Below are 20,788 nucleotides of genomic sequence, written 5' to 3'. Positions count from 1 at the left end.
GGAGGCTAACCTTTAGCCTCTCTTGACTCTGTTTCCCCGAGTGTGAGCTGAGGGGAGGGGCCACGGGGATCGCCTCGTACTCAGCCATGTCCCACTCCTGGCATACAGCAGGCACTCAGTAAATAAGTTAAAGAGGGCTGGAGGGTGGTCCCACCTGACACCCTGCCCCACCGACCTCTACACTCAGGTTCCCCTGTGACTCAGTTTCCCCGCTGTGTCCAGGTTCAGCAACACCGGGCGGGGCCTTGAATGCAGAGACCAGCGCCATCTGTTTACCTTGCGGCTGGACGCTGGGCAGGGCCGCGGGTGGGCCGTCCCGGGAGCCGGCTGCGCCGCGGCGATAAATAGGCCCCGCGGGTCTCGTGGGCAGCAGAGAGCCAGCTGCAGTTCAGCTCCCCGCCGCCGCCATGGTTCCTGCCGCCGCCTGCGTTCTTCTGCTCACCCTGGCCGCCCTCGGCGCGTCGGGTCAGGGCCAGCTACCACTGGGTAAGCCGCCCCTTCCCCCACGCGTGGCCTCGACCCCCAACCATACCGGAGGACCCGTGAGGCCTGGGGTCGCGGCTCCCAGGCGCTCGGGGACTGTTCACCGGGACGTGCAGGACGGAGAAAGCAGGCAGCGGGGCGGACGTTCAAGGAATGAGGGCGTCCCGGGTCCCTGCCGCGGCGCCGTGAGGACTGGTGGTGGGGGTCCCCAACCCCGACGCCCCATCAGCGCCTCCTGTCGGCGCAGGTGAAGATCTGGGCCCGCAGATGCTTCGGGAACTTCAGGAGACCAACGCCGCGTTGCAGGATGTGCGGGAGCTGTTGCGGCAGCAGGTGCGGACCAGGGCGCGGAGACAGGGAGCGCCGAGGAGGGGAGAGAGGCGTGGAAGAGGAGGGGGGCGAGGAGGATGGGAGAAGGAGGTCCCGGTGGAGAGGGAGAGGGTTCTGGGTACGAAGATCCGGGGAGGAAGTTGTAGAAAAGAGGGAAAGGGGACTCCCAGGGGCAGAAGGTTCCGCGGGAGAAGACAGGGGTCCGTGAGGGGTTAAAGTCCCAGGGAAGGAAGGGGGGGGCAGGGAGGATAGGGAGTACGGGGTGGGGGGGGCGGATCCGAGGGGAGTGAGTGGGCCTGTGCGAAGGGAGTCTGGGGGAGGGGGAGGGGAGACCCGAGGGAGGAAGAGAGGGATGGCGCCCCGCGGACTACATCCCATCCCCCCTGCACCGCAGGTCAAGGAGATCACGTTTCTGAAAAACACAGTGATGGAGTGTGATGCGTGCGGTGAGCGCCGCTCGGGCGGCAGAGAGGCGGCAGGCGGGAGCTGGAGAAGAGATGGGGAGACAGACAGAGACAGCGAAGGAAAGACCGGGAGCAAAAGAGACAGGAAGAGACGGAGGCTGACCGAGATGGAGAGATTGGATGAGGGATGGAGAGAGACGAACAAGGAGGGGAGACAGAGACTATGGGAAGGGAGATGGTGGACACACGAAAAGAAGCAGAAGCCGTGCGAGAGATGCAGGGAGATGCAGAGACGCTGAGGCAGAAGCAGAAAACGGACGCGCGCGCGGAGATACAGTGACTGAGAAAACCTGGCGGGCGGGGAGCGTGGTCCGGGGCGGGGTCCCAGAAAGCCCGGGACCTCGCCACGCCCCCAGGGGGGTGGCCCCCAGGACGGGGCGTGGTCCCAATAGACTCTGCCCCGCCCCCCCCGCCGGCGTGGCCCTGACCCGCCCTACTTCACTCCCCGCAGGGATGCAGCCGGCGCGCACCCCGGGTCTGAGCGTGCGGCCCCTATCCCAGTGCGCGCCCGGCTTCTGCTACCCGGGCGTGGTCTGCACTCAGACGGCAAGCGGCGCGCGCTGCGGACCTTGCCCCGCGGGCTTCACTGGCAATGGCTCGCACTGCGTCGACGTCAACGAGGTGCCCTCGCCCCCCAGCGCCCCGACGATCCCCCTAACGCCTGCCCCCACAACTGCCCACCTCCCCAACAATCTCCTCCCCCGCTGAGGGTCCTCACCCGGAGGACCCCTTCACCTCTGGGGGCGCACGTCCGGACGACCTTGCCGGCGGGGGGCCCTCACCCCGACCACTTCCTTCACCATCAGTGACTCCGGTCCCGCCAACCCCCTCCGTAGCCAGTGACGCCCGCCCCGACCACTCTGCTACGGCAGAGAGTGGTCCTCCCCGACGACCCCCCTCACCTCTGGGCCTCACAAGCCCCAGCGGCGCTTCCACCACCGCGAGGCCCCCGCCCGGACGACGCGTCCCCTGCAGGGCACGCACGCCCCGACGACCACTACCCCCCTCTGCTGGGGACGCCCGCCCTCGCAATTCCTTCCCCCACCCTTGACCACCCAGCTCTTCGGCTCCCGGGAACAGCCCCCTCCAGACACTCCCCTCTCTCCGCCAGGTCGCTCCCCTAGCCCCATCAAGGCAAAGTCGCGTCTGACCCCTGGGACGATGGCCTCTGCCCCGCAAGGCACCCCCCTCCCCAAGTGCTGGCTGATGGCCCCTGAATTTTCTAAGTTCAAGCCCCAAAAATCCTGAGGTGCCACTCTCGACGGGGCCCACCTCCTGCATCCTCTGACCCTCCGGGGCCCTTCCTCCCCCAGTGCAACGCCCATCCCTGCTTTCCTCGCGTCCGCTGCATCAACACCAGCCCCGGCTTCCGCTGCGAGGCTTGCCCGCCCGGGTACAGTGGCCCCGCTCACGAGGGCGTGGGGCTGGCCTTCGCCAAGGCCAACAAGCAGGTGAGGGCCATGGAGGGGTGGGCGCCAGGAGGGAATTGGGGGGGGGCGCTCGTTTTGTTCAATAAACTGGCCCTCCAACCTTGCGGCCATTTTCCTCCCTCGCTTCAGCGGGAAGGGGTGGGGGACCGGGGCCTGGGGGAGGGATAGGGGAAGGGTCCTCATCAGGATGGTTGAGGCTGGGGGAGGACTGGAGGGGAGAGGCAGGATGCAGAGGAGACGTGAACCGGGTGGGAGGCCCGAGGGTTTGTGCGTGTGGGCGGTGACCTCTGCGCTCCCTGCCATCCAGGTTTGCACGGACGTTAACGAGTGTGAGACCGGGCAGCATAACTGTGTCCCCAACTCCGTGTGCGTCAACACCCGGGTAAGGCCCGGGAGGAGTGGGTAAGGATCGAGACACTGGGGGTGGGTGAGAAGTGGCAGGCAGCCCAAGCTCACTGCCCGCGGCCCGGGCCCAGGGCTCCTTCCAGTGCGGCCCTTGCCAGCCCGGCTTCGTGGGCGACCAGACATCTGGCTGCAAGCGGCGCGCACAGCGCTTCTGCCCGGACGGCACGCCCAGCCCGTGCCACGAGAAGGCCGACTGCGTCCTGGAACGCGATGGCTCGCGATCGTGCGTGGTGAGTGCGGGCGAGCAGGGGAGGGGCGTGGCATGGGTATGAAGGGGGTGAGGTGGGGTGGGATGGGTGGCGATCACGCCGGGGCACCTACTCACTACCTCACCCGCAGTGCGCCGTTGGCTGGGCAGGCAACGGGCTCCTCTGCGGCCGAGACACGGACCTAGACGGCTTCCCTGACGAGAAGCTTCGATGCTCAGAACGCCAGTGCCGAAAGGTGGGCGGGGTCTCAAGGGCGTGAACTGGACGGCGACGGGCGGGGCTCCCCGACCACGCCCCTCATGTCCGCTGTGCCCGCCCCTAGGACAACTGTGTGACGGTGCCCAACTCAGGGCAAGAGGACGTGGATCGCGACGGCATCGGAGACGCCTGCGATCCGGATGCCGATGGGGACGGGGTCCTCAACGAGCAGGTGGGGCCAACGTCGGGTCCTAGGCAAAGCTGGGTGGGGGTGTGGCTTCGGTGAGGGAAGTGACCTCAGAGGATGTGGACTCGGGGGTCCAGGAGGGATGAGGGTGTCTCCGCGGAGGGGGCGGGGCCTCGGAGATGGGCTGGTCTGGGGAGTGACGTTTGCCCCTCGAGGCTTACCCCCCCCTCCACCCGGCCCTGTCCCCCAGGACAACTGTAAGCTGGTGCGGAACCCGGACCAGCGCAATGCGGACGGTGACAAGTGGGGTGACGCTTGCGACAACTGCCGGTCCCAGAAGAACGACGACCAAAAGGACACAGATCAGGACGGCAAAGGCGACGCCTGCGACGACGACATCGACGGCGACCGTGAGCGCAGCGGCAGAGGGGAGGGAAGAGGGCAGGGCCGGCAGCGAGGGGCGGAGCTTGCCTGGGGGCGAAGCTCGGCTCGTTCTGGAAGCCGCAGCGGGTGAGCTCCCCTGGGCTCCAGGCACCACGATTGTGCTCTGGTGGGCGCAAAGATGCAAGCCGGGACACGACGCAGAGGGTAAAAGGCAGGAACATTCGGAGGAGGGGAAGGTGGGTCCTGTGTCGGATGCCGCAGGGATTAAGTAGGAGCACAGAGACGTGAGCTTGGGGTTTAGTGCCAGGGAGGTGCCAGTTTTACATTCACAGTGCCAGCGGAGGGTCCCCCTGAGCTTGCCCTGTGAGAGCCAGTCCCCTCACCCGCCGGCCATCATTAAGTCTCTGAGGCTTGGGCCAGTGCAGGAGCACTTGATTTAACTTCGTATCTGGAGAGGCGTGGTTTGCATCTGCCTTGCTGGTCAGCCTGTCCCCGCCCCCATCTTGGGATCCTGTGCTGTCCCCCTGCTTCTCGCAGGGATCCGAAATACGGTGGACAACTGCCCAAGGGTGCCCAACTCAGACCAGAAGGACAGTGATGGTGATGGTGTAGGGGATGCCTGCGACAACTGTCCCCAGAAAAGCAACCCAGAGCAGGTGAGCGCGGGCCACACCCCAGCTGGGTCAAATCCCTGAGATGAGCTCTAGACTAGTTAAGGAGACGGAAACCTAGTCTAAGCGCGGTGTGTGGGGCGGGAGGGTGTTCCGTGGGGTCAGGATGACCTTGGCTCTGGAACGGGGGTGGGGGTGGGTGGGAGGCTTCCGAATTTCCCTGCCCTGATTTCGGACTCCTTCCTCCCCAGAGGGATGTAGACCACGACTTTGTGGGAGACGCTTGCGACAGCGACCAAGACCAGTAAGGATGCCATCTGGGGTGCGAGTGGGGACCGAGGGTGGGCGGCGCCGACCCAGCACTCTGGGAAATCTCACCGTCTCTGTGTCCCACCCACCAATTCTAGGGATGGGGATGGGCACCAGGACTCACGGGACAACTGCCCCACAGTACCAAACAGTGCCCAGCAGGACTCAGACCACGATGGCCAGGGTGACGCCTGCGACGAGGATGACGACAACGACGGGGTCCCCGACAGTCGGGACAACTGTCGCCTGGTGCCCAACCCAAACCAGGAAGACTTAGACAGTAAGGCAGGGGGCGGGGCCTGTGGTGGGATTACGGCTGGTGTGGAGACCTTGGCAGGTGTGGGCGGGACCGATAGCAGATGTGGGCGTGACTAGGTCTTGGGCGGGGCTGGCGCTGACCCCACCGCTCGGGTCTCTCAGGGGACGGAGTGGGCGACGCGTGCCAGGGCGACTTCGACGCGGACAAGGTGGTGGACAAGATCGATGTGTGCCCGGAGAACGCCGAGGTCACCCTCACCGACTTCCGGGCCTTCCAGACTGTCGTACTGGACCCCGAGGGCGACGCACAAATAGATCCCAATTGGGTGGTGCTCAACCAGGTTGGGACCGGGCCCCGGCGGAAGGTGGTGGGAGAGGGTCCTAAGCTGGGGGCGGGGGAACCGAGGGCCCACGCGGCCAGCCTGAGGCCCTTCTTCCTTTGACCCCTTCAGGGTATGGAGATCGTGCAGACGATGAACAGCGACCCTGGCCTGGCTGTGGGTGAGACAAGGAGTGGGGCAAGGCGGTGCAGCGAGCTGAAAAGGGGGCGGGGTCAGAGGAGGGCCGGGGCGGGGCGGGGCCAGGGGCGGGTCTGAACGCAGGAAAGGCAGAGCCGGGTTGGGACTGGGCTCCGGGGCCGGACGGTTCTGGACTCTGAAGGAGCGTGGCCCTAGGCGGTTGGCAGGCTCATGGGAGTGGTCATGGCTGGCCTCGGGGGTGGGGGGGTGGTGGGGATGGAGCGGGCCTGTGGGTGGGGATCTGGGCCTAGGAGGCAGTTTGGACCCCAGAGGGGCGGGTGGGGGGGGGGTGCCCGGGCTCCGGTGGCGGTAAGGCTAGCGTCCCTTCCCCCAGGTTACACGGCCTTCAATGGCGTGGACTTCGAAGGCACGTTCCACGTGAACACGGTCACGGATGACGACTACGCAGGCTTCATCTTTGGCTACCAGGACAGCTCCAGCTTTTATGTGGTTATGTGGAAGCAGATGGAGCAGACATACTGGCAGGCGAATCCCTTCCGCGCGGTAGCTGAACCGGGCATTCAGCTAAAGGTGTCTGTGGCCCTACCTGACCTCTAGGTCCCTGGGCCCTCTAGGAGGCCCCAAATCCTTCTGCGGACTCCCAAAGCCTTTACAGCTCCCCAGCATCATTCTATGGATCTCAGAGTCCTCCCAGCCCTCCCCTGGATCCCACAGGCCCTCACACACTCCCTCGGGGCCCCCAGTCTTCCTCTAGGCCCCAAAACCTCCTCATGGAGCCCTAAACTTTCCCTCAGATTCCAAATCTTCCTGCAGAACCTCTAGACCCCAGTATGTCACTGAAACCCTGTAGTAAATTCCCCAAATCCTCTAGCCCCCCGTTTATCCCATGGACCCCCAAGCCTTTCTATAGGTCACCAAGTCCTCTTGCAGACCCGTCCAAATCCTCTCAGAACCCCAACCTGTCCATGGACTCCCAAATCCTCTCATGGGATCCCGGACCATCCCGGCCCTCCAAATCGCCCCTACAAATCTCCATGTGACCCTCAAGAAAGCTTCCTTGCAGGTCTCCCATCCAGGCACCCTAAGGCCTCCCACCACTGCCAAGACCTGCAGCTCCCCACCTGTCCCATCCCAGCAGGCAGGGTTCTGGGGGCCTCCGGCAGCCTGTGCGGTCTCTGACTCTGTTCCCCCGTCCCCGGGCTTGGCAGGCCGTGAAGTCCTCCACAGGCCCTGGGGAGCAGCTGCGGAATGCACTCTGGCACACAGGGGACACAGCATCACAGGTGCGACTGCTGTGGAAGGACCCCCGCAATGTGGGCTGGAAGGACAAGACCTCCTACCGCTGGTTCCTGCAGCACCGGCCCCAAGTGGGCTACATCAGGTGGGGACCCCACCCCTTGCCAATGGGCCAGGATTCCCTTGCTCTGTCCTGGCCCCTGGCAGTTCAGGGGGCCTCAGTCCCCTTATCTGTAAAATGGGAATGATACGGGCAGTTAGATTAACTGTCTGGCTCTGGGACGTGACACTCCTCCTAAGACCCAGGACACAGCAGGTCCTCAGATAGAAGGTGGGGTCCTACTCACACCCTGTTTCTCAGTCCCCACTCTGCACTGCCGGCAAGTCCAGGCACTCTGCTTAGCACCTGCTGTGTCCATCCTCTCATGCAGGGAAACTGAGGCTCAGCTCAGGAGCCCTACCTGCCTTGTGTGTGGCCCAGGCAGGGGGGAGGGGGAACACATGGCCCCCACTCCCAGACAGGAGGGGACCCATCTTCCAAGGCAGACGCCAAGGTCTCAGAAGGGAGGGCCTAGCCCAGGGCCCTGCCTCACCGTCCCATCCTCCTCACAGAGTGCGGTTCTATGAGGGTCCTGAGCTGGTGGCTGACAGCAACGTGGTCCTGGACACAACCATGAGGGGTGGCCGCCTGGGCGTCTTCTGCTTCTCCCAAGAGAACATCATCTGGGCCAATCTGCGCTACCGATGCAATGGTGAGGGGAGCGTCCCGCCAGGGGGGGTGGGGAGTTCGTCCTGCGCCAGCTCACCCCTTCTCGCTTGCTTGCCCTTTCTCCGCAGACACCATCCCGGAGGACTACGAGACTCAGAGGCTGCTGCAGGCCTAGGGGATGGGGGTGGGGACCCACTGCTGGAAGATGGCCACCATCGTGGCCACCCTCACTGCGACAAGCAGGGAACTCAACACCCGGCTCCAGGGGGTGGCTGCCCTAGAGGGGCTGAGAGAGGACAGAATAAAGTGTGTGTGGTGGAGTGGCTGGCTGCGGTCTCTGCTGCAGGTGGAGTGGGGCCTCTGCAGGAGCGCTGGGAAAGGACCCCAGACCCAGGCCTGCCACTGACTCCCTTCCTGACTGGCTAGGGCCCAGCAACCTGACTAGGAGTGTCCAACCCTGATGTGGGAGGCCCCAGGCCTGCTGCTGCATCCTACCCACTTGAGGTCATGGGCCTGGATCCCACCACCGAGTGCCTGCTCCAGGATCCTGGGGGGCGGGTCCTTGCCCTTCCGGACATTAGACCCAACTACCTGGCTAGGGGTGGGGACGAGGGGCTCACGCCTGTGCGTCCATATTCATGTGTGTGTGTGTGTGTGGGGGGGGGTGCCTGTGTGTGGCTCCCACGTGGCATATCCCACTAGGCCCATGTTCCAACCCCGTTGTGGGGAGGAGGAGCAGGAAAAAAGGGGAGGAGGCAGAGACGAAAACATTGGATTTTTATTATGTTTCATTACAAAGGATGCAAAGGTACAAAGACAAAAGCGGCCACGCCAGAGAGGATGGGCAGGGGCCGGCCGAGTGCGCCCTGAGCCGCCCGCCCCCACCCGCCATGGGCACCCAACCCACGGCCCACGGGACATCCACAGCAGAGTGTACATGCTGGGGGGGGGGGCGGGGGCAGAGCCAGCCTGGGGACAGAAAAACACAGGCGGAGCAGGGCTCGGACCAGCGGTTTGCATATATCAGTGGGCCCGCCCGGCCCCCTGGGGGGCAGTTTCCTATGGTGGGGCACAGAGGGGCCGGTGGACCTTGGCTGCCAAAGCCCTCCTCTCGGGGCCTAGTGGCAAAGGCCACACCTGTGTCCACCTGTCCCGAGTGGGCAAGAGGTCAGAAGTGATGGGCTAGGATGGGTTGGGCATTGACTGCCCCCAAGCTCCAGAACCCTCCCCTGGCAACACCCCTCCCCTGCAGGTACCATGTGTCCCTGGCATCCTGGGACAGGGTGTGGAGGGCTGGCCAAGAGGGCAGAAGACAGGGAGAACCGTCTGAGCCAGCATCACTCTCATGTCCAGCCCCTACCCCTGACCCTACCAGGGAGGAGCCTGAGGCCCCAAGACCCATGGGGTCTGAGCCAGTGATGGAGGGAAACTGAGGCCTGGGTCACAGGGGTCTTTTTCCCGTTACCCTCCCCTCCCCTATACCTCTCAGAGTACTCCAGCGCCCAGGCCTGAAGGTGCGGGTCACCCCACCTCCCTCCTGGGGAGTGGCCGCTTCGGAGAGAATGTGGCACACGGAGGGTGATGAGAGGTGCCTGAGCCCCACCCAACCAGGACACCCCTGGAGGCCAAAGGCCAAGAGAAACCAAGAACAGAGAGTCAGCTCTGGCTGGGCAGGGCCTGATGGGGGAATGTCCCAGGAACCCCCAGGAGGTGGGGCAGCAACAGACCCAGCTGCCCACTCACCCCAGGCAGGCCTCCAGCAGTGGGCAAAGAACACAGAACCCCCCCACCCCCACCCCGCAGCTCTGCAAGCCAAGCGGGAAGGGCTCAGGTGGCCAAAGCCCCTTACCTGGAGCGCCACCTGCAGGAGTGATGGGCCAAGACCAGGGGCACGGAGTACCCTTGACCTTGCAGCCCCCACACCCTCTGCGGCCTCTTAACTACAGCTCCATCAGAACCCAGGGAGGGTGATGGGTGCTGCTGTTGCTTTGTCAGGAGCGGGGTGGGGGGTGGGGGGCCCCCCAATACCACCAGGCCTTACCACACCCAGCCTGTACCCAGGAGTGGGGATGCCTTCTTTGGAAATGCAGAAAACCCAGAATCCATCCGGGGGGTGGGAGTCTGGAAGGATGTTTGGTTATGAACCAGCTCAGGGTTGGCTGAGATGTGGAGGCCTGGGGAGGGGGGGCACATTCCCGTGTGTCCTCAGCTCCCCTGAGGGCCCAAGGACAGTCCCTCACGGGGGCTCATCAGGCCCAGGATGCTGGATGGGGGAGAAGGCAGCTCAGCTCCCCATAGTCCTGGCATCGTCTCCCGTCCTGCCTGACCGGGCCGCAGCTAGCACCTGGCACACAGCCCGCGAACCGGACCTCCACCCCTGCACAACTGGATGGACGTGGAGCCTTCTCACCCTCCACGTAGGGGTCTCCTGGTGTTGGACACCCGTCCTTGCCTGCCCCGCTATGACACATGGGCCTCACAACAGGGCCCACCGGGCTAGGCATCCTCAGGGGACCTCAGCCACCCAAAGAAATCAGGCCAAACACACAGACAGCAGAACCCTTCTTCCCAGCCCCCGACACCCACAAATAGACGAGTCCAGAAAGAGGCTGCAAAGGCAGGACCCCTGCCCTCAAGGCACACCCCCGGGGCAGGCAGGTGGCTCAGAAGCCAGCAGGGAGGTCTGCGTGGAGGTGTGGCTGGGGAAAGGGCCACAGTGGCAGGGGGGGTTGGACTCACCCCAATTAGGGCCCCTTCTGCTCTGGCTTGTCCCCCACAGGGGAGCATAGACAGTTTTTGGATGCTGTCAGCTGTGGGCCCCTAAATTTTGCTGAAGGGTCAACCTGCCTCCTGAGCTTTCCACGGAGGGTCTCAGCGTCCCTTGCCCCAAGGGGTTGGCACCCCCCAACCCTTCCTGCCCAGAAGAGTGTCGGGAGGAAGCAGGGTGCGTGGGAAGAACAGGGAGGGGGCTGCAGGATGTCCTGAAGAACGCTGACTATCCTCCCCCTGGCAAGGACTCAGTGGGGATGGAGGCTGGCATGGGTACCTGTGACGGGGAATACGAGCCCGAACAAGACCCCTTCTCCTCCCCCACGTCAGCCCTGGACACTGGGGGGGAGGGGGGTGACTGATGGGTGGGTGTCGAGGGAGCAGGGACACAAGCCCTCTTCTCTGAGGACAGAGAGGGGCTGATCCCAGGCTCTACTCTGGCCCACAAACCTCCCTGGGGGTAAACAACTCACTGTCCTGGGGGCTTGGGGGGCAGAGGCGAAACTGAGGCAGGTGGGAACACTGTTCAGCTTGTTCCCGGGGCAGAAGTTCCCACAGCTGAGGGGACTGAAGTCGGGAGAACTCAGGGGGCAGCGGCAGCGGGACAGACTGGCTTGGCCTCCGACTTCGCGCGGGCTGAGCATCCAGGCCTGTCCCGAGCGAGTGAGCGAGCGAGGACACAGGCGGTGGGTCTATGTACAATATTCCGGGCCCCCGGCCCAGCCCTCACGGCGCGGCTCGTCTGAAATCACAGTATTTTCACATCACAAGTAAAAGGGCTGGTTCCCTTAGGCTGTCCTGTTTCAGGAAATCTTGGCAATTCAAGAATACTTAGTAGAGAAGCAGTATTTAGGAAATAAGCAAAATCCCCTGTTGTAGACCTCAGGAGGCCTGCCCAGGCCCAGGCAGGGGTGTGAACCCTTTTGAGGACCCAGGGACGCCTGGCCACTGGCTCCTGGCTGGGACCCCCTCCCTGGGAAAACTGCACCTATGCCCCTCCTGGGCCAAAGTGGCCACATAAATACAATGTCACCTGTGCCCCCCAGCCAAGGGGATGCTGGACACAGGCTGCAGGGGTGGACACCCTCCCTCTCCTGCCCATCTGCACTGAGAACCGGGCGCCAAGCAGACGGGAAGTAGGGGCTGACGAGGCTCCCTCATGGGGGTCCCCAGTGCCTCGTTTGAAAATTGCATCCAGGAAGGTTGCTTGTAATTTTATTAAGGCCATTTTTTAAAAAGTTCTACACACAAGTCTAATGGTAATCAAACTCTTCTATGTACATGTAGTTTTTTCTTTAAAAAAAAAAACAAAACAAAAGTCTCACTCTTTGCTCCCAGCCCCTGCCTCAGTGAGAGGCTGGGCCCTCGACCTGGACGGACTGACCCCGTGTCCCCCAGCCCAGACACAGGCAGCAGGGGCCACCTGACTGAGGCGGGGGCCTTCTCACGCCTGTGGCCGCCCAGTTGCTTGGCCAGGTGCTACGAGCCCGGCCAAGGGGGGATGAGCGGGAGGGACGTCGCTAGGATGAAATCTGGCTCCCACACGGACAGAGCCGAGGGCTCGTGAGACCTAGAGGCAGTGGCCGCGACACCACACGGAGAGACACGCACCGCGCGGCAGGGGCTGGCCCGGCCTGCAGGCCGCGCGCTCAAGATGCGGCGGCTTCGGAGGGACCGAAACAGAAGTTCCCATCTCAGAGCAGCTGACCGAAAACAAAGACACCCCTGTCACCCCCTCCCAGGGCCTGGAGGACACAGGGACAGTGCCCAGCACGGTCCGAGCCCCGATGGTCACCTCAGCCTCCCGGAACGCCGCCGCTACAATGCACACTGCGCTCTTTCCTCCGGAGCCAGCCCTGCCCGGAGGGGCCGTGAGAGGGGCGGCTGGTGGGGACGAATGTCAGCTGGGTCTCGGGGCGAGGGGGCACCTCATCGCTGGGGTGCGTCAGGGCAGAGGGGCTGCCGCTGCCGCCAGCCTCGGGGTCTGGGACTAGCCCTCCCTGAGGACCGGCAGGCACCTTGAGGATGACCAGGCAGAGGTGGGTCTTCGAGGGACCCTTAATAAAAGCCGTGGCTCCTTCCTGGGAGTCTGACATGTGGCTGGAGGGCGCAGCACCCCCGGCCACCTCGAGCTTCTGCCAGAGACCCTACCAGGCCCAACCCGCCCTCACTCAGCCCTTCCATTTCGAGATAGCACGGGCCTGAGCAAAAGCGGCCGGAGACTCAGCTCAGACCCGGCAGGCAGCAGCCTGCTTCCAGTTAGCTTAAAAAATATATAACATGGGATATCTGGAATAAAAACATGCTCTCAGGCAAGTGTTAGATTGAAGGAGTCAGCTACTCGTCTACAACCAAAGTGTAAATACAAACCAAAAGAAACAAACAAACAAAAACACAACAAAGAATGCCCTGGCCGCCCCCTCCCCACCCCGTTCTTTAAATAACAGTAACAGTGACCACGGTACAGAGAAAAAAAGATGAAAACAAGTTGAGAGACGAAAACAACCCGCAGAAATAACCCCTGTCTCCACATGCATCCCCTGGCAGGCCCCTTCATCCTGGCCAGGGGCTTCACTTTCAGGGCAAAGGTGGCCACAGAGGGACCTGGCTGGGGGAGGGCAAAGCGGGAGTGTGGGTCCCGGGAAGATTTAGCTGCTTTGCATGCTCTGTTCACACCTTTTATAGTCTACCTCCATGGGACGGAGTCTAGAATTCTCTGAATGTGCTCAGAAATATAAAAGACAGCAGTCAAAATAGTGTTTATTTCACTTTGTGTCTGCCCCTCTCTCTGGCACCTTCTCCCTTTGGGTGGGGCGGGGAAGGGGGAGGCTGGCTTGCTACCTAACCTCAGGCTGGGGGGTGGCCGGGCGGGGTGGGGGGGGAACCAGGAACGAAGGAAGGCAGTGAGAGCTGGACAACAGTCGGAAAATGCACCTCAGCCCACCGCCGCTGTGGACCACAGCGCCCCCTCCAGGCCGGTGGCCCTGCCCAACACGCTTTCCGCATCTTACAGGGGGGACGGCTCATGGCCCAGGGTGGGGGGCGAGAGAGCACGCGCAGGAAGGGTCCGCGGGGGTGACACGCGGCCTCCCGAGGGAGGTGGACAGCTGGGGGGGGGGCGGGCGGGTGGGCAGGGGGCGCTTGGCGGCATTGCAAGCTCAGAATCACAAGCTCGGCCGTTTGCGAAGGACGGAGCGCGGCCGTCCCTGGGCTCAGGGAGACGCCGTCGGGACCACTGACCGGCGGGGTGATGGAGCCGGGGGCTGGGCGGCGATGTGCCGGGTGTGCAGCTCACAGACGGTCCATCCGGAAGGTGTCCTCGGTGGCCGGGTCGGCCAGGACCATGTCGGGGTCGTTGAGCATGTGCAGTCCGTCCAGGGTCAGGGGGTCAATCTTGAGTTCGTCCAGGGGGAACTGGTTGTCGGAGTCGAAGCTGACGTCACCGACCCCGGCCAGTGTGCTGGTCAGTTCTTTAGACAGGCTGGGAGGGGACTCTCCCGTCACTGGGCGGGGAAGGTGGGGGGAACAGAAGTCTCAGCACGGCCCTGGCTCTCTGTTCCCATGCCCTGCGCCTCCATGGACCCTGTCAATGCTCAGGGAAGAGGGGCTTGGGCCACCCCAGGGGTACTTACCTGGGGGTTTGCCCTCTGGGGGTTATACTGGCGATGTCTAGGGGCATTTTTAGTTGTCATGGCCGGAGAAGAGGAAATGCTACTGGCATCAGGTGGGTAGGGAGCAGGGATGCTGCTCAGCACCTCGGAATGCACAGGATAGCTCCCACCACCCCCAGAGAAAGATCCAGCCCCACGTACTGGCAGTACCAAGGCTGGGAAGCCCTGGGCTGAGACCTAGGTCACAAACGTTCAGCGTGAGCTGGCAGGGGCAGGGGCCTTTCCTGCTCTGCCAGGCTCTGCCAGGACATCTCCTCTGTGTGCATCCCTGAGAAGCAGGCTGAGGTGTGTGTGAATTCCCCTCCACCCCCCAAAGACCTGGGTTCAAACCTGGGCTCTCTCCTCTACTTAGTAGTGACACCTCAGGCCTTAGTTTCCCAATCTGAGACATGGGTATGAAAATCCTGGTCTTTCTGGGCTACTGGGGCCATCACAGGGGCCTAAACCTTCTCATGCGTCTGAAGCTACGGCCCCCAGAGCATCTACTGCAGACCACTGCTCACCCATGGTAGGGAGGAAGCACTACGCCCTGGGGTGAGGGGTGGGGGTAGGGGTGGCTCTGGGCGTGGACTCCTCTATCCTGGAGATGTCAGTGGGACCACCAGAGGATGTCACTCTCAATCCTCAGATAGTACTGGTTTATAAGGAAATTGCTTCTTTCAATAAAACCCAGAACCTAGGGTCTGGGTTCTATGCTACATGGAGCAGGGACTTACTCACATGTGCTGTGCTCAGGCTGTTTGGGGATGCTCATCGCAGTGTGTGTGAGCTGTTGCACGTACGCTGACTGTGACAAGCCCTGCCAGGCAGGGCCCATCCCCCCCCACCCCCAGTCACCTGTGATCCCAGTATACTCAGCTAATGGGGTTGAGGGACCTGGGTAGCAGACGCAGGGCTGGGTGAGTGACCGGCTCTGTCCTGCTCTTGCTCTGAGAACGGGACACCGGAAGCCTGGTCCAGGGTCCAGTGTGTCCCCAGGGGCCTGCTCCACACAGCCCAGCAATGAGTCAAGGTTGGTGGGGTCTGGCCTCCTCATCCTGCAGGGCAAGGGTGCCATCTCTTCTGGGGATGAGGCCCCTTGCAGCTGCCAGGCCCCCCTGGAGGCACTCTGCCCAAGACCCCCACCTAGGACGCCATGGTCAGGTGGCCTCACCTGTGAGGATGATGTTGGGGATGCTGCTGTGGCTGGGGTAGCCAAGCTGCTGGGTGTCTGGCAGGCTCCCGTGGCTGCCCGTGAGGCCCATCATGGCCGCCTGTGAATAGTTGAGCGTCGAGCCCGGGCTGTACAGGCTGCTGGAGCTGATGGCATTCTCCATCATGTTGAACTGCTCCAGCTGTGGGCGGAAGCACGCAGGCATGAGGCCGGCCCTGCTGAGCCCCTGGCTATTATTGCTGGCTGGCTTGTCCTGCGGCAGCCGGAACCAGCTCCTCTGCAAGATGCCCAGCGCCTGTGCTCAGACACTGAGGGCTTGTTGAATAGGAGACTCTTTGCCCTAAGGTCTCCAGGTCTCCCCCTCTTTCCTCTCTGAACCTGCCCAGGCCCTGTCCACATACGGCCCCCATCTGGGCTTGCTGGATGGATGGATTGATGGAAGGATGGATGGGTGAGTGACCTGCTCCAGGAAGCGGCCAACCCTTCTCATGCCCACATGCCCTTGACCCTGACCTCCACGCAAAGCCAGTTTCGCCTCCCAGCAAGCCCACATGCACGGCCCACGCTGAGGCGCCAATGCTACAGCCACCACCTGTCCCTGCCAGTGTTTGCTGCCCACCCTTCCTCCCCCTCTGCTGCTGGCCTCATTCTGAGGGCCCGGTGCAGGTGCCTGCGGAGGCAAAGCCAAGTCACCCCCTCCAAGGCCTGGAGACAGGAGGGAGCCTCAGGAGTGAAGCTCACGCCCGAGGGGCGGGCGGGGTCCGGGTGAGCGTCTGCTGTGGGCGCTGTGACCCGGGCACCCGCTCACCTGGTGGGACAGAGCATTGGCCTGCCTGGCCGCCATCTGCTGCTCATAGTACGAGTCCCCAAACACGCCGCCCAAGGTGGAGGAGTGCTGCAGACAGAAGAGAGGCCTGCTGTCATCACGGTCCCCAAGACCAGGTCAGGGGCTGCCGAGGTGGAGGACCTCCCACGGGCTGCTTGTGCCCATAGGGAGGTCCCTGGAACCTCCGGTAGGATGCTCAGAATAAAGGAGGCTGAGCACCTATTGCAGGCCTCCTGGGAGAACCCACACCTTCCAGGATGGAGGGGTGCCCCCCAATCTCAGGATGTTTCCACCACCTGCTCCTGAGGGGGCCTCTGTACCCCAATATCCCCCAAAGCAAGATCCCCCCATCTCCTCTACTTGAGCCCAGGTACGGGTGACCCTGTTTCTATCAGATAGAAGACGGGGGGGGGGCACGGGGGGGGATCAGGAAACCCCCGACAGGGTCCAGAGGAAAACACGTGACCGGGGCCAGGGTGGGGGGTGTTCTGAATTTCAGGAAGAGAAGTGCACTTGGTGACCATTGTCAAGCCCCCAGGGAGACATGGGACATGGTGGCAGGCCATATACACATGGACAGGATGGGCGCATGGAGCCGAATGCCGGCCGAGTGAGCACAGGACGGGCACACAGAAAGCCCCCCTGCCCAGCTATCTGCCCCTGGCTGCTGGCCTGGGAAACCCCAGGGCCCACGGGTGGGCAGGAAGCCCACCTCCTGCTCTTCCAAGGCCAGCTGTGGGCCAGGTCTGCTCCTGGGAGAAGAGCAGCGGACTGGGGACCCTCACAGGCAGTAGAGATGCCAGGAACAGGAGCTTGGAGCCCCTGCCTGCTCCCATGATTCCAGAGAGAGACGGCAGGATGGAGCCTGGTGGGATGTGCAAGGGAGGAGGGACAGCCAACGTGTGGCCAGACCTCACATGGGGCACCGGGCCTCAGGAAACACATCCGCAGCCCAGACCCGAGTCTGTTTCCTCCTTGGTGAATGAGCTGAGAGCAGAAAGAAAAAATGCCACCTTCACCCTAACTATAGCCAGCTTCAGGTTTGGAAAAGGGGGCTGCAAGGTTGTGGCCGGGATTCCCCATTAAGGAGGAAGCAGGTCTGTTCTGGGGTATCTGTGTCTACCCCCACAGCCTTGGCCTCAAAGGGGCTCGTCACAAGCAGGGGACCCAGGCTAAGGTGTCTGTCTTTTGTGAGGCTGCCATGAGAGTTTGCCAGGAAGGTCCACTCATAATGGAAGGGAAGAACACAGTACCGAAGGCCAGCTGCCTAAGGCCCAGGGGTGCGGTCAGAGACAATGTGCACTCGAGGCTGGGGAGGCCGAGGAGGGGGAGGGAGGCCGTGGCGCACAGGGCCACTGAATGCAACCTAGGGACCCAGCTGCAGTACGAAGCCAGGCCTGGCCTCCACCCAGCACGGTCTGCCCCCAAGTGAGCCTCCTGGCCATCTTAAACCCAGGTCTGGTTGAGTCCAGACAACCTGATAGCCCTGTCCTCACAGCCACTTGAGCTGCTTGCCGCCCTTGCCAGCACCCAGTGAATGGATGGATAGACCAGCACACAGACTTGGGCTTGACGAGACAGCAACACACTTTCTGCCTAGGACGGATGAGCCCACTTTGGTCTAGGCAAATCTCTCCTGAGAAATCTGCTCCACCCTTGAATTCCTGTCCTGCTTCCTGTGTAAAAAGAGACATTACTCAAGGACCAGCCCCAGGAACAGGCCCCACCTGCCACTTCCCCTGCCTGACCTGCTTCTCCCATCCCTCAGCATCCCATGACACCACACGACACGACCAGACGCTTTTCGGGAGCCACAAGAGCTGGGAGCCGGCGTGGACGTATCTAGAGCTTGCAGACACCAGGCTGAGCTCTGGCCTGCCCTGAGCTCACGGATGCCCTCCCCACCTGCCTATGGAGCAGGAAGCTGCACACGGATGGTCCCAGCAGGACCCCAGGCCACTGTGGGGTGGTGGAGGAAGGGTCCTAGGAGAGCTCCTCCTATAGCAGATGGAACCATGAGAGCAGCCTTCCTGAACAGGACACCCACCATCTCAATACAGGGCCCAATTTGGGTGCACTTTTGAGAACTGGGGAAGTGGGCACAGCAAGGCATGTCCCCCTGGGACAAGGAAGCCCGACATTGTTCTTGCATCGTCCTGCCTGGTGGGACAGTTCCTCTCCCTTCCTTAGCAGGGAAGGAAAATCCTGTCGCCCCCTGGGCCAAGAATGAGGCTTCAGGGTCTTGGGCACTGCCCTGTGGCAGCAGCTCCTGGGACTCTCTCAGCTTGGTGACATCTTGGGGATGGGGTGGTGGGGTCCTGAGGCGGCTCTGCAGCATCGAAATTCTGAGCCCAGATGTCAGCTTTGTAAGCACCCCTTCTCTTCTGGTGGAATGTTCCAGATAGAATTCAGCCATGGGCTGAGAGCAGTGCTAAGGAGAATTCTGAGGAACCTGGAGGGGGATATGTATGCATGTACGCCATGTCAGAGATTGGGGTCCAACGGTGTTGGGGGAAAGCCCCAGTCTGATGAATGTGGTCAAGCCCTTCTGTTGCCTGGGACAAGCCTCAGTCTCCTCCTCGGCTGAGACGGAGACAGAGGCCCCTGAGAGGCTGCAGTGCCACTCAGAAAAGCTTCCTGTGAGGACCTGCCTTCCAGGGAGGCAGAGGGGAGAACAATCTGAGGAGTCAGGGCCCCAGCCACAGGCCAGCTGTCACCTCAGCTGCGCCCCAGGGCGGGAGGAGAACCCCTCCACTTCTGGGAGTCTCGATGCTGTTGGACACATGCTCTGAGCCGCACGCTGAGGGGGCCCTGACTGCCGGCCAAGAGGCCAGGGTGTGGCCGACACGAAGGTCCCTAGTGCGAGTGAGGAGCCCACCACCCCCGGACGGGTCCGCAGGCACGTGGCAGCGCCTCGTGCTCCCTGCCCCGCCGGGGCGGACGAGATGGCGTGGAATGAGGCGTGAGGCACAGACGGCGGGAGGGTCGCTACGTGGGGGGTGCGAAGCAGGGCCGGAGTGCAGGGCGCTGGGCGAGGGGCGGCGGCGTCCCTTACTTGCGGGGAGCTCCCCGGGGAGAAGCCTTGATTGGAGACAGGTGAGGTGGGAGACTGGTTAGCCGGGGAGCCGGCACTAGCGCGGTACTGCTGCAGAGCCGGCGCCTGCGACAACAGACAGGTCAGGACGCGCAAGGGGCCCCAGGCCTGGCATCCTGGGGCTGGCCATTCCCCACTGGGCACCACCCCCAAGGACACCCCCCCTCCCCCGCACCTATCGGGTGAGCAGAGCACCTGCAAGAGATCTGGGTCCCTGAGCCCTGTCTGAGCCTGGGGCCTTTTGGGGCTCCCGGGGGAAGGGGGCCGCATTGGTCAGAGAACCCAGCTTCATGGATCATACCGGAGGGCTGTGGGAGGGGCACGGCAGGCTCCAGAGCACCCGCACGAACGCACGCCCACACCCATAGAGGTGTGCACACAGCCACACGTGTGTACAAACACACCCACACCCAGGTGGGCACGGGAGGCCCAGGGCGGGGCAGGGAGATGCTGCCTTCTGCTGCCGACTCCGGGCAGCGCCCTCGGTTCTCTGAGCTCCAGCTCTGCAAGCTGGCACGTCCTGCCCACCTCCAGCAGAAGTGGAACGACAGCAAAGGTCATCCGGGGCACGCTGCACCCAGTACTGGGCAGTCACTATCAGCAGCATCACTTGGGACAAGCCTGATGGGTATGCCGTCCAGAGACCTCAAAGGGACAGCAACCTCCTCACCCGAAGGACAGAGGGCCTTAGCTTCTCACCAGGGGCAGGATGGGCTGGGTCAGGAACCTGGATTTAGACCCTGCTCTGTTCCCAGTCCAGCCAGGACCCGCTGTGTGCCTCTGGACAGGCTGCCTGACCTCTCTGGGCCTCTTGTTCACCGAGGCCCGGACGACCAGCCCAGGGCCCCATAAACGCTCGGTCTCCCCCATTTCCTCAGTGGCCCGTTCTGAGTAGTCTAGGGTAGGGATTGAGCCTGGGTGGGTCATGGGGGCTCAATTAACAAGGTTATCAATGCTGGAGGTGCCAGCACGGTCACTTGGCAATGACTGGCTTGGACCTTCTCAGAGTTGAAAAGAAGAAAATGTCCACAGGAACACTGTCCTTGCTTGGCTGAGTCAGCACAGACCAAGGAAGAGGCCACCAGAGCCCCTGCCCCAAGGGAACCAGAAGTTCCTGGTAGGGGTGCCCGGCAGCCGACGCGCTTGCCTACGAGCCTGGGGGTAATGTCTGTGCCCCGGACACCCGTGCCTTCCTTGTCTGCCCGGCTCAAAAGTGAGGTACCACTGGTGGAGGGCGTCAGGGAATGAGGTACCCCAGGCAGGCTCCACCACCAGAGCTTGCGTGCGTTCCTATCTGGGGGACCCCTGGGGTCTGCCCTATGAGGGGTCAGAGCAGCTTGGAAACAGGTCTCCATTCACCCACCCTGCCCAGCTCAGGGGGGTAGTCTTTGCAGAGCACATGATATTCTGATGACATTTATCTTGGGGTTGGCAGCCAAGGGCTGAGTGGAGAGGGCTTGCTGTACCCCAAATGTGGTCCCCGTTCCTTGGATTTGGCCAAAGGTAGCTATGACCACCCCCTTGCCACCAGGGCAAAAGCCTGAATAATCAAGAAGCTTTGAAGGGGTGCAGAGGTCGAAACC

At 62.8% G+C, this 20,788-nt stretch overlaps 2 protein-coding genes across 12 annotated transcripts in view; one reads left to right on the top strand and one right to left on the bottom strand.

Moving 5' to 3' along the window:
• The first annotated feature begins 407 nt into the window (after positions 1–407).
• On the top strand, positions 408–8,012 carry LOC113917133 (cartilage oligomeric matrix protein). Its single transcript, XM_027584714.2, has 19 exons — positions 408–486; positions 731–816; positions 1,208–1,259; positions 1,729–1,898; positions 2,591–2,728; positions 3,015–3,089; positions 3,184–3,342; positions 3,452–3,556; positions 3,644–3,751; positions 3,957–4,116; positions 4,628–4,746; positions 4,953–5,005; positions 5,109–5,290; positions 5,431–5,609; positions 5,721–5,769; positions 6,121–6,317; positions 6,956–7,128; positions 7,596–7,735; positions 7,821–8,012. The coding sequence occupies exons 1-19, from the start codon at positions 408–410 to the stop codon at positions 7,865–7,867; spliced, it is 2,271 nt and encodes a 756-aa protein (XP_027440515.1). The 3' UTR covers positions 7,868–8,012.
• A 448-nt stretch (positions 8,013–8,460) lies between these two features.
• The window catches only part of CRTC1 (CREB regulated transcription coactivator 1), a 77,794-nt gene continuing 65,466 nt past the window's right edge, over positions 8,461–20,788 (bottom strand). For 6 of the 11 annotated variants that reach the window (XM_027586684.2, XM_027586690.2, XM_027586686.2 and 3 more), the window contains 4 exons: positions 19,167–19,271; positions 16,094–16,180; positions 15,286–15,466; positions 8,461–13,964 (listed from right to left, as the gene is read on the bottom strand). In XM_027586684.2, the coding sequence (XP_027442485.1) occupies positions 13,753–13,964; positions 15,286–15,466; positions 16,094–16,180; positions 19,167–19,271 (585 nt within the window). In that variant the 3' untranslated portion in view covers positions 8,461–13,752. The remainder of the gene's footprint in view (positions 13,965–15,285; positions 15,467–16,093; positions 16,181–19,166; positions 19,272–20,788) is intronic. The other 5 variants (XM_027586688.2, XM_027586696.2, XM_027586689.2 and 2 more) reach the window with 3 other exon arrangements.

This window comes from Zalophus californianus, chromosome 1, assembly GCF_009762305.2.
Source record: "Zalophus californianus isolate mZalCal1 chromosome 1, mZalCal1.pri.v2, whole genome shotgun sequence".
In the NCBI taxonomy this organism is placed as follows: Eukaryota; Metazoa; Chordata; class Mammalia; order Carnivora; family Otariidae; genus Zalophus; species Zalophus californianus.
This window is presented reverse-complemented; position numbering and strand designations above follow the sequence as displayed.

Bases quoted from the DNA above. Each gene is read 5' to 3' on its own strand.
- LOC113917133 (XM_027584714.2), top strand. From the start codon at position 408: ATGGTTCCTGCCGCCGCCTGCGTTCTTCTGCTCACCCTGGCCGCCCTC. The intron at 3,343-3,451 runs GTGAGTGCGGGC...CCTCACCCGCAG, and splicing joins ATGGCTCGCGATCGTGCGTG to TGCGCCGTTGGCTGGGCAGG. The intron at 5,770-6,120 runs GTGAGACAAGGA...CCCTTCCCCCAG, and splicing joins CGACCCTGGCCTGGCTGTGG to GTTACACGGCCTTCAATGGC.